The 16,644-nt window shown below is 35.8% G+C and overlaps 2 protein-coding genes across 3 annotated transcripts in view; both read left to right on the top strand.

Moving 5' to 3' along the window:
- LOC131165507 (uncharacterized) lies at positions 1-1,314 on the top strand. Its single transcript, XM_058123385.1, has one exon. It carries the CDS (start codon positions 453-455, stop codon positions 1,125-1,127), a length of 675 nt encoding a protein of 224 aa, XP_057979368.1. The 5' UTR covers positions 1-452; the 3' UTR covers positions 1,128-1,314.
- Positions 1,315-6,257: 4,943 nt separating this feature from the next.
- LOC131165506 (uncharacterized) overlaps positions 6,258-16,644 on the top strand; it is a 28,449-nt gene continuing 18,062 nt past the window's right edge. For both annotated transcript variants that reach the window (XM_058123384.1, XM_058123383.1), the window contains exons 1-6: positions 6,258-6,631; positions 6,739-6,847; positions 7,176-8,324; positions 10,318-10,380; positions 10,500-10,720; positions 11,349-11,467. In XM_058123384.1, the coding sequence (XP_057979367.1) occupies positions 6,557-6,631; positions 6,739-6,847; positions 7,176-8,324; positions 10,318-10,380; positions 10,500-10,720; positions 11,349-11,467 (1,736 nt within the window). In that variant the 5' untranslated portion in view covers positions 6,258-6,556. The remainder of the gene's footprint in view (positions 6,632-6,738; positions 6,848-7,175; positions 8,325-10,317; positions 10,381-10,499; positions 10,721-11,348; positions 11,468-16,644) is intronic.

Raw genomic sequence — 16,644 nt, 5'->3', positions numbered from 1 at the left:
AATTTAAAATCGAATATAATCAAATCAAATTAAAAAAAAAATAAAATTCAAATAATTGGTGAATAAATTTAACTCACTTCCGGCCTTCAAAAATACATATTGAAAACTATTTGGAATTCAGAGGAGAGATTTACACCATATTTGGCCGGCCTCCAACAATCGACGGTTCAAAATCAGTCCATCTCCCCCTTTCTTTCAATCCATCCATCCATCCACGGCTCCTCCCCTCTCCTTATCTTCTTTTTTCAAAAAACACAAAAACAAAATCAAATTTTCCAATCCGAATTCCCCGCGTTCATCCATAAATCAGAGGAAAGCTCCGTTCAGTTCCCATTCTCCACCGTCACCTATTCATCACCAGAAAAGCCAGAAATTCCCTTTTAATCATATCTATTGACTGGTTTATTTTCACAATATTTTTGGAGCTTGAGAGTTTTGCCATCTCTCCATAGATGGCGTCTTTGGGCATTCGTTGCGGTTGCGGAGCATGGAAACCCCCTCCGTCTCCATTCTCTTCTCCGTCTCCGGCGGTTTCCATTCCATCCTTCCGTCTCCGCTTGAATCCCAAAGATCCCGCCCACCGTCGCCCTATCATCGCCCGATCCTCTTTCCCCACTGTCTCCGCCCCCATACGAAGATCGATCGCCGCCGGATCCGAAGCGACCGGTCGTGACGAGGAATCCCCCGGCGTCGTTAATTCGGAGAAGCTGGACGAGTGGATGAGAGAATCGGCGGCGGAGATCGTGAGGAACTTACGTGAAGCGCCTCTGTTCGTGCACGTGGTCGAGAACAAGAACGACGACGGCGAGATTAGGGTGAGGACGGAGAAGGCGGTCGCGGAGGATTGGTGTGCGCTCTCGAAGAAATGGAAGACGGGGGAGAGGGAATCGCCGCAGGGGATTATGCTTGTGGAAGAACTGGGTGAAGAACGAGAGAAGAATAAGAAGGCGTGGGGGGTAGTGATTCAGGGGAGAGGGTTGGACTGCGGACCGGCGTGTTACGTGCTGGAGACTAGCAGCGTGAGGTCGCCGACCCCGGCGTCGTGCACTCATTTTTGTGTGGCTAGGGTTCGGAGCTTCAAGGAGACGGCTCAATCCCTGCTCAGCAATTGTTGGTTGTTACAATGAATTTTGTGCTCTGTGAAAGGATTCAATTTGTATTTTCTTTTTTAATATTACGTCTTTGTTAGAATTTGTATCAATTTTTTAGTGCCGAATTAGGGGAAATTTTTTTTGTTAAATTTGATAGTTTCGTCATTTAGTTAGCAAAAAGAAACAAACTAAAAATAATAATAACTAGAGTTGTTTGTTCGGGTCGGTTTGTTGTTTCCTTTTGATCATTAGATTATGCAAATGAAAAAAAAAAAAATCATAATAAATAATTAAATCAAATCAAATTTTACTACGCTGCATTTTTTTTTTTCAAAATTTTGCAGCACTCATGAATTATTGTACAAACTAAATATGAAAAATAAACATACAAGATATTATAAAATTCTTATTAAAATCTAATAGAAAATTTTAAAATGCGTTTCAAAATTAATGACTAGTCTTATCAATTTATTAAAGAGACGTTAATACTAAGCAATAATTTAACACAACAAAAATAAGTCAAATTGTTAATTATTCTTAGCTTAAACAGTCAATAATGTAATTAATTAAATTCTCACCTTTCATGAAAATGACAACGTATTTAGATTGTCCTCTCAGAAAAATCTTCTTATCTATGCCACTCTCCACTTCCTAAAAAAAAATAAAAAAAATAAAAGGTTTATTGTGACTTGTGGTGGCTAACATTATTTTTTTAGTCCGTTAAAAATTAATATTTTCCCCATCTTATACTTTTTCATATCTTTTCTCAAAATTGAAACTTAAGACATTCATTATGAAATTTTTAGGTTGTGATCACTGGTAGCATTCCTTCTCTCTCATTGACTCGTGTGGATTAATAAAACAACCATTTATGATGGTTCAAATACGAAATATCAATTCAAATAAGATAATAATATCATATAACCATATTTTATGATAGTCATTTAAAAGCTTATTAACTGTTATAAGAATTTCTAATCCTTTGTTATTACATGTTGAATAAACTACCAAGGAACTTATACAAAATAACTAGTGCTTTCATTCTTAAATTTTTTACTATATTTTATTTTATTCCATCTTATCTTGAATGGTAAAAATAGTTTTTTTTTTTTCTTATTTGCTCTTTTTTTTTTTTTTTCCTTTTTAGGTAGTATTTGAAAGATTAATTTCGGACTTTGGATTTTGATTTGGGTGGATTTGAATAAATTTGAATACAATTTTATACTACATCTTATGCAAATCGAATACAATTCCAAATTTAAGACTTCTCCAAACATAGAGTCAATGTAGTATTTGGAAGTATGAATTTTAAGCCTTGCATTAAAAATTGTGTACATTTAGAAGAAATTTAATACAATCTTATATTACATTTTGACCAAACTCAAATAAATCCAAATTCATACTTGGAATTCATGCACCCAAATGTAGGATAAGTGTAAGTGTTTTTATGGGTAGGTCTAGTTTTGTTTGGCCCAATACAACTGTACAATAATATTGGTTAGTTGGCTAGCTAGTAGAAAGGGGATTGAGCAACTTAAGTCTAAACATGTTAAAAGACATTAAAAAAAAATGAAAGTAAAATGTGTGTGAGTGACATATATATATATAAAATCATATTTTTAATATATTGATAAAGAATCAATATCCTAGTTAGCCAAATATAGTCGATGAGAAAAAAATATTTATTTCTTTGTTTTTTTTGGATATTGAGGTTGATAATCTTGCTCTCAAGTTTTGCAATCCTTGGATGCAATTGATTTTAAACTTGCAAAGTGTTAACATCTCTCATATATTTTGAAAAGGAAAATAGGGTCTGTAATAACCCGAAATTTTTTTTTAAAAAAATAATTAATTACAATTATTAATTAATTAATTGGTTAAACACTATTAAATTAATGTATTAAGTAAACAAATAAAAATAAATAGTATGAAAAAAAAATTATTAATTAATTAATAAATTAATTAAATGTTATTAAATAAATAAATAGTAAAAAAAATGGAATAAAGATATATATATATATATATATATATATATATATATATAAATTAAAGTATAAGTTATATATATATAAAGTAAAAGTTAAAGTAAATTGAAAGAGGAAGAAGAAGAAGAGAAGAAGAAGAAGAAGAATTACAGACACTCACGCCACGTTTGTCCTTGTCTCTACCTTTCTCTTTCTCCCCTCATTTCTTGACGAATACTCAATCGATCGGAAAATGAAAGGTGCCGTTGGGTTCCTAACTCGACTACCGACATTTATACTGGAGCAGATTTGTCATAGGAACGACTTAGGCACTACTCCTGAGGAAAAGTAATTTTTCCCTAATTTCTCAATTTCTAGTTAAATTTGTTGTTGAATCGACGATCATGCACCACCACAGGGTCCTAATCGTCGTTGTCGTCATTTTGACGTAGGTAATTTTTCAATTGGTATTTTTTAGGCCCTACTTAAAAGCGAGAGTGGGATTTGAAAATTTTGATAATTTTGCTAAATTTAAGAGTATATTTATTTATTTATGAATTATAACCCTATGAAATATTTAAATAATATTTTATTCATGAATAATTTATTGGAGCTATGAATTTTTGATTCAGGGTCCGGGTGAGTGCCGCAGGTATTTTTCGGAGTCTCTGTTGGCATAGTTCAAGAAACCAAGTAAGGGGAAAAATATTTATTAAATCAGAATTTTTATGAATTTAATGGAAAAATAAATTGTGCTATATGTACGTGTATATGTTTCAGTATGGGTAAAATGCCAACTGTGTAAATTATATTTTTTTCGAGTTTAGGGCTATTTATTAGATATGTATATACGAAAATGAACTGATGAAAATGAGAAATATTTTCAGGATAATTAAGTAAGAAATGAAAGGTATTTTCAGTATATAAACATTAAATATTGGTTGACTTATTTTACAGGCAGTGTATGAATTTTATTGTTAAATTGTGTGGCACGAGATTCTATGCAAATATATGTTTAATGTATGAGATGCAGGTTAAGTAAGTAAAGCAATGAAAATAAAATATGATATGGGCAATATTGCCTGTGTATGTTAAATGCAATTATATAAATGTAAGACAGCTGAAAGACAGCCATGTTAGCAGATTTAGCACACTTCTGTGTAGACTAACTGATGACAGCTAAAAGGAGCTGTGTTAGCAGATCTAACACGTTTTCACGTAGACTAACTGATGATGGCTAAAGACCAACTGTAATATGAAGTAATGAAATGAAATGTTATGCAATGAAATGAAATGACAAGGGTAAATGATGTAAATGGGAAAGAGTCACTTAAAGTGAAACGAAATGTAAAGTTAAGTTATGAACAAAAATGAATGTGCATGAATGTATAATGACATAACAGAATGATGTATTATGATAATAAAAGTATGTATGTACGTAGAATATGTTACGATTGGGCGAGGTATACTCTTCGCCTAAGAGCTAGTTGAGTTAAGCGAGTGCACTAATAGCTTCAAATGTGGCAGTAGCTGCATAACACACTAGGGTAGAGGGAACCTACTTGTATGGGCAGGTAGGATTCCCTATCCTTAGGGCCTTTGTCGGTAAACTATTATTGAACTGTATGAGTACGAGATTAATCTACCATTTTAGGGCTTACTGAGTAAGGTGAGTGCTCTTATATGTTTTAATTGTGACCTTAGAGTTACCTAAGTATCAGAGCAGATGGGTGCTACTTGTATGAGCGGGTAATCACCCCTATCCTTAGGTAATCTCGTGGGTTAAATATTTGCATGTGATTGTTTAGGTTCAGAAAACGATTTCAATGTTATATGATGATTTACAAATGAAATAAAAATGATATCTATCTATCTCATGTTGGCCACACGTTGAGTTTAATATATTGTTTCTTCCCTTACTGAGATGTGTCTCACCCGAATATGAATTCATCTTTTTCAGAATTTCTTAGGATCGAGCTTTGAGAGCTCGAGATTTTATAACATTTTTTAGAAGATATAAGAAAAAAAGGTATATTTTTATGTTAATTTTGATATGTATATTTTATGTTTTATAATTTATGTTTTAAGTTTTATAAGATATGGATGGTTGTGAAACATACTGGTATTAGTGGATAATGTTTTGGAGACATGTATATATTTGAATACTGGTGGATGATTAATTTATTATGGTTGGTAGTTAGAATTAGTAAACTCTGGTATTATGTTATATGGAGATTATGATTATATTTCCGCTGCATATATTATGGATTATGGATTATCAGAGATTTTATTAGGTATAAGGCGCCGGACCCGGGTTTTAATGGGTCGAGGTGTCACAGGGTCTCTATATTAAGAGAATATTTCAAGCATAGTAATGGGGCTATTGTCGGATTCATTTTCTTTATATTACCATTTTATATTAAAAAATATTTTTCACATAATAAAATATGCATTAACATTGCTTGGCTAAAATAAAAATATATAACACATGAGCATTGGGTTTTAATAACAAAGAGAAGACATTTGTCCTTGTTAAGTACTTGCACCTCTCCTATTGAGCTTAATATTCAATAGACACAAAGAAAATGAGAAAAACGAATTTCAAAACACTTGCCATCAATCGACTCTAAGTAGATTCGACATTACACAAATTATTTATTTGATTGAACTAGTTACCAAATTTATAAAAAAAAAAATCATAGTAAATGCCTAAAAAATTACATCTAAATTTGCAATCAAACCTTTGCTTTTAAAAAACATTCATCATTAGAGGCTAGTTGTGGATAAACACTATGTGCGTTTAGAGCCACGATTTTATTAATTTTTAGTGAACAAAGAAGAAATTAAAAATTATTTTATTAAATTTAAAATTTTGATTATTTCGTTGCTATAGTTTAATATATTTGAATTTTGTAAATATTGTGACTGAAAAATAAGATAAAATGGTAAAGAAAAAGAAGAAGAAAAAGTTAAATATGATTTCAAAATTAAAGTGAATAAATTTCAATCATTTATGTAAAACAATCGCGGCATTAAATGACGCCTTAAGGGGGCGAGGCGTGGTTCGATCCACGCGCCAGCCGCGCGGCAAACGCTTGCCACTGCCTTATTTGAATTTGAAAAAAACCGAACAACGTTGTTTAATGGAAGAAAGTCACTAAATTTATAAATATATATATAAAAAAAAAAAATTAATGTTGACGTGCGTGCGGATGCGGATGGATGAATTGATGGATTCGATTCTTTCTCAGCAGGAAAACGCTTTCCCAGTGACGCCCCGCTCCTCCCCATTTCAAAATTTCTACCACTTTTTCTTCCGCATTCAAAAACCCTAACTCCTCCTCCTCCTCCTCCTCCTCCTCAGAGATCGCATCTAATTTCCCTGCAATCTAGAATCAACCACTTTCTTCATCTGGGTTTTTCCCTAGGACGGCCCCAAGCTGAAAAGTCATTTGCTTTTTGAATAAGGGCTGGGTTGGGTTTGGACTTTGGAAAGAGGAAATGGTGGAGGAGGATGAATGCGCGCATGGGACTGCGTCGGATCGGTCGTTTCCGAGCACCAGACCGGATTCGAGGGTTTGGCTACATACATACCCTGTTTTTCTATAGTGTGTTCTTGAGTTATTTTTTGTTCTTTTGCTCGTCGTTCCTTTATTTTTCTTTTCTTCGATGAATTATGTTAGGTGACGGGGGAGAAGGAGAAACGGGGTGGCTTAGAATTTGGGCTAAAACGCGAAATCGATCGCAAGCGGGTCAAAATGCGAGCCCTTGAATCCGTGCTGCATGCCGAAGGTTGGTGATGTTCTTTTAGATCTTTACTTGTTTCAACTCCTCGCTGTTATGTAGACATTGTTCAACCATTTCCGATCATTGTGTTTGGGTAGATATAGATATGTTTTTCAGTTTTGAACTTGGAAGTTCAATTGTTATCCCTTTCCTTAACCAATAGAGCCGGTGTTTGGTACCGTCCACTTGTGCAATGTGCGAGGCATTCGATGGTACCAAAACTACAGGGGAAACCATCATTTTTGGGCCGTACATTTGCGTGGATTTTGAAGTCTATTCGTAGTTCTTGTAAATTTATTATTTATTTGCTCATTCTTGCGATTATACGCCACAGGAATTGATACGCATAAACCAAATTTTATGAAAGACAAAGAAGCTATTGAACAGTCTCATTCTTGTGAAATTGAAAGGTCCCAAGTTATAGAAGGGCCTGTCACTACAAATTCAAATGCTGTTCAAGCAGAAACGACGGCAAGGCTCACATTACACCGCCTGGTTGACCGTGTTCCTGGATCTTCTGATTTCAATTCGAAAATTTGCACCACTAGAAATTCGGCGTGTGTTGACCCCCTGCCCATTTTGACGGATGGCAACAGATTATCTTCAGTTAGAGAGCACACAATGGATTGTGATGTTGGTATTGCAGCATCAAGGGGCACTGGCTTGGATCTCAACGCAGAAGATGTTTCGAGTTTGGTAAATCAGGGCCAGTTCAATCCATACAAAAATCATGATCATTTGAAATCAAGTGATGTTTCTGAGTGTGGGAGTTCTACTGGGTCATTTGAGGATAATGATCCACTGCGAGTTTGGAAAGAGATGAAGCAAAATGGATTTCTCTCATCTTCTCATGGTGGCATACCGGTGCCAAAGCAGCGTGGGAGGAAAAGTAAAAATGATGAGTATAAAAAGAAGATGGAGCAGGCAAAGAGAGAACAGATTGACAAGTTTACAAAGATCGCTGCGCCAAGTGGGCTCCTCAATGAATTGAACCCTGGAATTATAAACCATGTGAGAAATAGCAAGCAGGTTCATTCCATAATTAAGGCCCTCGTAAAATCTGAAGAAAGAGAAAATGCTCGTGCTGGAAGCAAACAGAAAAGCCAATTTCATACCCGATCCAATGATTTTAGTGACAAGTATACAGAAAATACAAATGATTCGGGAATGAATACTATTTCTCTTTCTCGTAAAGATGGACCTCCAAATACTCTATCATTGAACAGCCTAACACGAGAATACCCCATGTCATTAAATAAAACATATTTTTTGAGTTCAGTGGACAAAAATGGTGACTCGAATATAGTTGAAAGAAGGAGCTGTTGTAAAACTTCTTGTACTTCGCACTGTACTCACAAAAGTAAGGATGATATACTTGCATTGAAGTTGTCATCATCTACACCAATTGTGCCAGAGATGACTAACTCCTTATCGAACGATGGTTCCCCCAGCAAAAACAGTGTTCCTTCCCTTTCTGTAAAAGGTCAGTATTCAAGTTTCTGATTCTCATGCTTCTTTATTTACCAATTCTATGCCATTAGTATGCAACACGGTTAGAATTCAGGGAATATATTTGATACTTTAGTAACGACTAATTGTGGGAAACAAATAATGTATTCACCAGGTATCCCCTTAGAATCATGCACATAACAGAACAATATAAAAAATGATTACATCATAGCTATTAGAATCATTAGCATCCACGGCACAGTCAAGCTAGTTATCAGCTTATTGATGATTACAAGCTTAGTAATTATTTATTTCTAGAATTCTGACCTTGCATCTAGGAATGATCAGTAGAAAAATCTGATGTAAGAAAGCATCAAATAGAACTTCCCTTTTTTTATTCGGCATAGGGAAAGAGGGGTTTGGTTGCCAAATGATCTGTAGATTTTTAAAAGATTTTTATATCAAACATATATTTGACATCTACAGAGGCCGGGGATGTTTTCTTTTCTATTGCTTCTCCTTCCATTTTTCGTCTTCGTTTGCATCTTGATGCACCTGTATCTTCTTTTCTTGTCATGGATAACTAAGGGTCTCTTGGGGTTTTCAGTTTCATCGTAATCTCATTGATAGGGCATTGGGGGAACTTTCTTCGCTTGTGAGGTGTTTCATTGTTTTCATTGTGGAGATATTAGGATATGGCATTCAGATAATTCTGGTCTTTTCTCTTGTAAATCATTCTTTACTCTCTAAACAGGTCTTTTCATTCCTTTCACCATGCCAATAGGCTGCGGAGAGCTAAAGTTCCTTCAAAGCTAAAGGCTTTTTTGTTGATTGCCGTCTTAATAGAGTTAATACCAATGATCCGTCGTAGGTTCAAAGACCATTTTGGATCTATCTCTAGATGTAAGTGTTATGTGTAATAGTAGTAATGGAATCATACTACTACTTGGTTTGTCGGTAGAGTGTTGGGCGTGTCCTTATTCCTTGGAGGCTTTCTTGATTGTAGATTTTAGAGGTTCTGGCCATGGTTTTGAAACCTGGGCCGGTGACCAACCTGATGAAGCCACCGGGTCAGTTGGACTGGATAGATTGGTGGGTCAAGCCAGTGATGCTTGTATGACATGCACATAAATTACAATGATGATATTTTTCTAATATGAAATAATATTAAAGATGTTGGCGACTATCACCTTTAGTCAATTACAAGTAAATAATTTCTAGAAACAATCTAAGAACATTTGTACTTTTTTTTTTTTTAGAAATAACTTTGAAACTTATTATTATTCATAGTCAGACCAAATAATTTTGAAACTTATTATTATTAGTAGTCAGACCAAATATTGAAAGGTAAGAGAAAAATTTTTGATTCAACTAAAAAATTACTAAGGTTGGTATGCATTTATATAAACTACCTTTATATATTGGTGACAGCATACACAGACAGATGGTGGTGATATATTATTACTAAAGTTGGTTATTGGCAGGTCACTCTCTCCTCTTCCTTGATATAGACGAAAGTGGTGGTTGGTGTTGTGATAGCTCAGTCTTTCCTCATCCATGATGTACCAGGTTGTAGTTGTGGTTCCAACAGAACTGCAATTTTTTTTTCTTTTGTAGACGGCCAACTCGTCTGGGAACCTGATTCAGACAGGGTTGGTCCAGTTTTGACTGGGTCGGCCCATTCAATCCCTGTTTAGATCAAAATTGGTTCCTGGGTGGTAACCGGACTGGCTTGCTCTGGTTGAAATCTTGTACCGGCTAATTCATTGCGATTCGTTGGCTCTTTTGACTTAGTTTTGATTTTTTTTTTTCCAGTTTTTTTTTTTTCTTGAAATACCTTCTTCTGTTTCTTTTTTATTTTTTTGAGAACTCATCCTTTGAGTACATCTTCTCTCCTAATAAATTTCTTTTTCTATAAAAAAATATTTGAGCACCACTAATTTAAAGTTAAAGATGAACTTTGAGAATGTAAAGAGTTTCATAAGCTAATTGGTTATATAAATTTCTACATATTATTATTTTTTCAGCGGCTACAGTTGCATCTCAATGGTTGGAACTTCTTCATCTAGACATTAAAGGACGTCTTGGAGGTAATGCTTCTCCTATTAAATGGGTTATTTGAGGCTGTTGAGGGTAGAATGATGATTATATTTATAAGGGTAATGTGTTCTTTTTGTTTTGTTTTGTTTTTTTTTTCCTGTTATTGCAGCTTTGCGACGTAGTAAGAAAAGGGTTCGGGCTGTAATTCACACAGAATTGCCTTTTTTGCTCTCAAAAGAATTCTCAGCAAATCAGGAGAATGATCCTTCTGTTATGAAAATTTCTGCTACTGAATGTTCATTCAAATCAGCTGCTGACATGCATCGAGCTAGGTGGACTGCATTGTTTGATCAGATGGACAAAGCACTTTCCGAGGAGGAGAAACAGCTTGTGAGTTTGATAGAAAAATAATATTTTGCTTCATTGTGCACTGCAAAGTATGCAGTGTAAAGATACAAATTTAAGCTTTACCATCTATCCAATAGGTTGGTGCACGTGCACTTTCTGGAGATTTTAGACAGTTCAATCTTATTTCAATTTGATTCTTTTGATTTATTATATTTATTTGCCTCAAAGGGAGAAGTATAAGGAGCTGATTACTTAGTGCATAAGACAAGCCTATGAATTTTAAAATCCTTCCATCAGTTCATTAACTTTGTTCATCTTGTCATATAAAAACTCATTGATCGCCTGTCATGTTTGCTTTTCGATAAACTTTCACTGATTTCATCCATGTGATTTTTTTAGTGGCATTTGTAGGTGTTACGTTGAAATAGGAAACATATGATCCTAGCCTTTTCATGCTTTTAGGGGGAGAAAATATAATTGTGTTGCAGGACTAGTTAATTAAACTCATCGCCTCTCTATGAGAGGCTGCAGGCTGCATACTTATTGTTTATTTTCTTATTCAAGTTCCTTGGCTCGATTTGTCATGGAATCTTTTGCTCAAAGTACAATAAAACTTCTTTGTACAAATAGGGTTAAATTCTCTTTTTTTTTTTTCCTCATATGATTTTAGGAAGATTGGTTGAACCAAGTAAAGGAAATGCAAGTGCACTGTGAATGGGGCCTGCAAAATATCCCTTGGAATGCACTATGTGACTTGCGACAATTGGGAACATCTGAAAAATGCTCCAGGTATAGCTCCTTCTCTCTCTCCCTCCCCACGGTGCGCCCCTCCTAACAATGCACACACAATGAACCAAAAAATGTAAAGTATATTGTTATGGACCTATCATTTCTTTTTTAGTCGTTGGATGTGTTCCAGCGTACACTATCTCTACTATTAGAAAGGGGATTCCCCTTTCTTAGTGTAGTTTTTACCATTCCTAAATTGCCCCTGTAATTACCTATAAATATTCCAAAAAACCCCTATTATTGCCCATAAATATTCAAAAAATACCCCATACCCACTTAAAACTACCCTAAAATAGTATTTCTCTTTAAATATATTTATTTATTATTTTTGTAGCATTATTTATTAATTTTTTAATTGCAATTATCACTCAATAGCTGAAAAGCATACACATTGCACATGCCTACGACTAGTATGTGTAAAATACATTTACACTAAGTAGCATGTTGGGGTTGGGCTCGTGACTAACATATGAAAAATGATAATGCAATTGCTGCAATAAAAGGTTTACCTGATACAAGCCTAGCAATTCATAGTTTATCGAGAAAGTGCATGACAAGCAGGAACTGTTATGATCTAGTTTTAATTTTTCTTTATATAAATCTTTGTTTGTGTAAACACTACATTTTGTCTAGGGCCAATATAACAAAATTATATAGATTTTATTCCATAAAAAGGAGAAAATACAGAGAAAAAAAATGAAATACAGGGAAATAAATTTTTACATTGAAAATGAAAAAAAAAAAAAGAAAAAGGAAAAAAAAACAAAGATAAAGAAGTGGGCCAGCAATCTTCAATTTCAAAATCAAACCTACAAATCAGCAAATTAAACATGTGAGAAATGTGCGAAAGTTAAGATAAATGTTGATTAATAAAGTTAAGTGTTGATTGATTAAATCAATATTACCTATAAATAGAGATTGCATAGGGTGAGGAGGACACAGTCACACAGACAAACAATCTTAGAGAGCATTCAAAAAATTGTGTGAGAAAAATCAGAGAGTTTTGGTTAAGAGATAGCTAGACAGAATCATAGTATTCAAGCAATTCTTTGATTGATTAAATCAATATTAAACTAATTGAATCCTAAAACCTATAAATAGAGATTGCATAGGGTGAGGAGGACATAGTCACACAGACAAACAATCTTAGAGAGCATTCAAAAAATCGTGTGAGAAAAATCAGAGAGTTTTGGTTAAGAGATAGTTAGACAGAATCATAGTATTTAAGCAATTCAGAGTGAATACAAAATTTGAGAGATGTTGCTGGAGAATTAAAGAATTGCCGAATGTAGTGTAGTAGAAGGATTTCAGAAGGTTTGAAGCTTCAAAACTAGAATTTTGGAATCGAGAGAACTCAGAGTCATTCTAGTTGCAGAGTGAAGGGTTCTGAGGCAAGGAATTTAGAATACTTCAAAGAGAATTCAAATAAAGGGGAAGAAAGAATTGTTGAAAGGAAACTCAGAGAGAGGTAAGTACTAGTTTTTTTGTTAATTTCCAGCAAAATATTGAATTTTAAATTCAGTGTTTAACATTTTAAGTAGGAAATAGTGTGCATAATTTAATTCGAATGCTCGGAATCTTTGATACAAATTCGACCCATTGGATTGGATTTGACCCATTGATCTAGGTTCGACCCATTAAACTGGATCCGACCCATTGACCCAAAACTTAGGTCCAAGTTGGACTTGGGTCCATTAACCGTTGACCCAACACTTAGCCCAATATCCAAGTTGAGTTGGGCCTAGCCCACTTAACTAGTTCAAGCCCAATACCCAAACTTAGTTAGTTCAACCCAATTAATTTGCCTGAGCCCAGTATTCCAATTTGAATTGGGCCCAACCCAGTTCATTTGCCTAAACCCAATGCCCAAATTAAGTTTAGGCCCAATGCCCAAAATGAATGTTATTCGACCCATGTAATAGAACCAAATTAATTCAAGCACAAAAATCCAATTTATTGGTCATTTGTTTAATAAGAAAATTTGGGGAAAATTATATCGAGAAAATTTAAAGAAACCAAAAAATGAAAAAAAGAAAAAAAAGTAAGGGAAATAGAAACTTATCTTTCGAGAGTTTGATTCGTGTTGGGAAGCAAGGAAATTCAATCCCCCTTCTCTGGTTCAAATTTGCAAAACAAAAAATGGAATGAGTGTTAGGGTTCGGGGAGCAACAATTAAACCACAAACATAAACAAACAAGCAAGAAATGAGCACCAAGATTTAACGTGGTTTGGCCCAAACTGGCCTACGTCCACGGAGCACACCAATCTCACTAAAACTGGGAGAAAATACAAGGAGGAGGAGGCAACCGTACTCCACTCAACTCGACTCATTACACAACTCACTCTCTCTCTCACACACCTCTCTCTCTTTCTTCTTCTTCAACTCTATACACATATATTACACACACACATCTCCTTATATATAGCCATGGATAGGGATGGGTGGTAATGGTATGTGGAGATGAAATTCAAGGGTGGTGGGTTTGAATTCAACAGAGGTGGGCCGGGGTTGGTGGAGGTGGCTGCCGACGTCTTCACTGCAGCTTAACAATTCAACAGAGGTGTGCTGGGGTTGGTGGAGGTAGCTGCCGACGTCTCCACTGCAGCTAAACAATCTCCCACTTGGAGACGGAGACACCATCTCAACCAGTATATAGGTAAAGGATGTGCTCAAATCTGTCTTCAAGCATGAAGACCAACTGAAGTTGGGCTGAACTTCAGCTTCTTTGTAGTCATCACCTTTGTCAGCATGTCTGCTGGATTCCTACTACTTTGGGTTTTTTTAAGTGTCAGCACTCTATCCTCTAATAGAGATGTGACGAAGTAATAACGAAGTCCAATGTGTTTGGTTCTGGAATGAAATGTAGAGTTCTTTTTTATATGTATCGCACTCTAACTGTTGTTGTGCAAAATATTCCTCACCTGCTTTATTCCAAGTTCTGTCAACAAACCTTGAAGCCAAATGATCTCTTTGCTGGCTTCTGTCGCTGCTACGTACTCAACTTTTGTAGTGGATAGAGCAACAATCTTTTGTATTTGTGACATGCAACTAAGAGCTATTGTGCCAACAGTGAACATATATCCGGTGGTGCTTCTGCGGTGATCAACTTCCTTAGCAAAATTTGTATTTACATACCCTTAAATTTTCAAGTCTCTTTTGCCAAAACATAGACTTATCAATAGTGCCACGTAGGCACCTCAAGATCCACTTCACTGCTTCCCAGTGAGTCTTCTTTGGATTTGACATGAACCTGCTGACAGCTTCCATTGCTTGGCCAATGTCTGGTCTGGTACAAACCATGGCGTACATGAACTTCCAATGGCTGAGGCGTAAGGTACCTTAGTCATGAAGTCCTTCTCTTCATCTATATGGGGAGCCTGATCCTTAGAGAGGCGGAAGTGTCCGACCAATGGTATATTTACTGTTTTGGCGTTGCTCATGTTGAATTTCTGTAAAACACAGCTAATGTACTTCGACTGAGATAACCGTAACATTCCCTATTGCTGATCTCTGGAGATCTACATCCTAAGTGTCTGCTTTGCTGAACCCAAGTCTTTCATGTCAAACTCCTTTGACAATTGCTGCTTCAATTTTTTGATCTCTTCTCTGTCTGGTTCTACGACTAGCATGTCATCGACATATAGCAATAGGATAATATAGCTAGACTAATACCGCTTGAAGTAGCAACAGTGGTCAGTGTTGTACTTTTGAAAATCTTTCCTGTGCATAAAGTCATCAAATTTTTGGTACCATTGCCTAGGAGTTTGTTTGAGACTGTACAAGCTCTTCTTCAACCTTCACACAAGATTCTCTTTACCTATCACTGAGAATCTTTCTGGCTGGTGCATGTAAATCTCTTCATCTAGATCACCGTGAAAAATTGCCATCTTCACATCCAACTGCTTGAGATGTAGGCCCTCTAAGGCAACAATGCTCAAGACTGATATGATGGTTGTTAGCTTCACAACTGGTGCAAGATGTCGGTATAGTCGATTCCTTCCTTCTGCTCAAAGCCTTTGACTACCAACCGGGCCTCGTACCTCTTGGAGCCATCATGCCCCGTTTTGATCTTGTACACCCACTTGTTGTAAAGAGCCTTTTTACCTTTGGACAATTTAGCTAGTTGCCACGTTTTGTTGGAGGTGAGGGACTTCATCTCGTCCATCATTGCAAGCTCCCACTTACTCGAATCTCCCGCTTGACATGCTTCATCATAGCATATAGGCTCTCCTCCATTTGTAAGAAGTAAATAATCCATATACCTTTTATTTGTTACATGGGGCCGAGATCTCCTAAGCTTCGGAGTTGGAGTAGGAGGCAGTGGTGTGACGATATGCTCCATAGGCTCCTCCGCTTGAGGATTCTCGGCGTTTTGTTGTTGTGTCTTGACATCTTCTGGGACATCATTCAAGTCTACATAAGTTGTTTCATTTTGAACTGGTTCGGTGGGTTCTGTTGTGTTTGTCCTTGTACATCATTTTTTCAATGAAGATTACGTCTTTGCTTTTGATCTTCTTGTTTTCATTGCCCCAAATGTGATACCTGTTCTCATCTTCACCGTAGCCGACGAAGGTGCATTTCCGGAACTTTGGATCAAGCTTGTTTCTGACATGATCACTAATATGAACATTTGCAACACAATCAAAAACTTTCAGATGTGAAAGTTTCATCTATTTTCAGCTCCATACTTTTTATGGTAGTTTGTGGTCCATTGGTACTGATGGACTCCTATTGATCAAGTATGCTGTTGTGTTGACTGCCTCTGCCTAGAATTGCTTTGGTAGGACTGACTGCATACGCATGCTTCTGGCTCTTTTGGTCAACGATTGGTTCATCCGCTCGGCTATGCCGTTGTACTGGGGCGTACCTAACATAGTTCTTTTCATCCTGATACCATGCTTATAGCAGAATTTCTTGAACCTAGTGTCTATACTCATCACTATTGCCAGTTCTCAGCTTCTTGATTTTTAAACCAGTTTCATTTTTAACCATTGCTTTCCATATTTTGAAAGCATCAAAGACATCTGATTTATGTTTTAGAAAGTAAACTCATACCTTTTGAGAATGATCGTTGATGTATGTCACGAAGTAATTCCTTCCACCTGAGGATGAGATGGTCATCGGTCCCCATACGTCTGAATGGACTAGTTCAAGTCTCTCCTTCTTTGGGGTAAGG

Source organism: Malania oleifera, chromosome 10 (assembly GCF_029873635.1).
Source record: "Malania oleifera isolate guangnan ecotype guangnan chromosome 10, ASM2987363v1, whole genome shotgun sequence".
Lineage (NCBI taxonomy): Eukaryota > Viridiplantae > Streptophyta > Magnoliopsida > Santalales > Ximeniaceae > Malania > Malania oleifera.
This window is presented reverse-complemented; position numbering and strand designations above follow the sequence as displayed.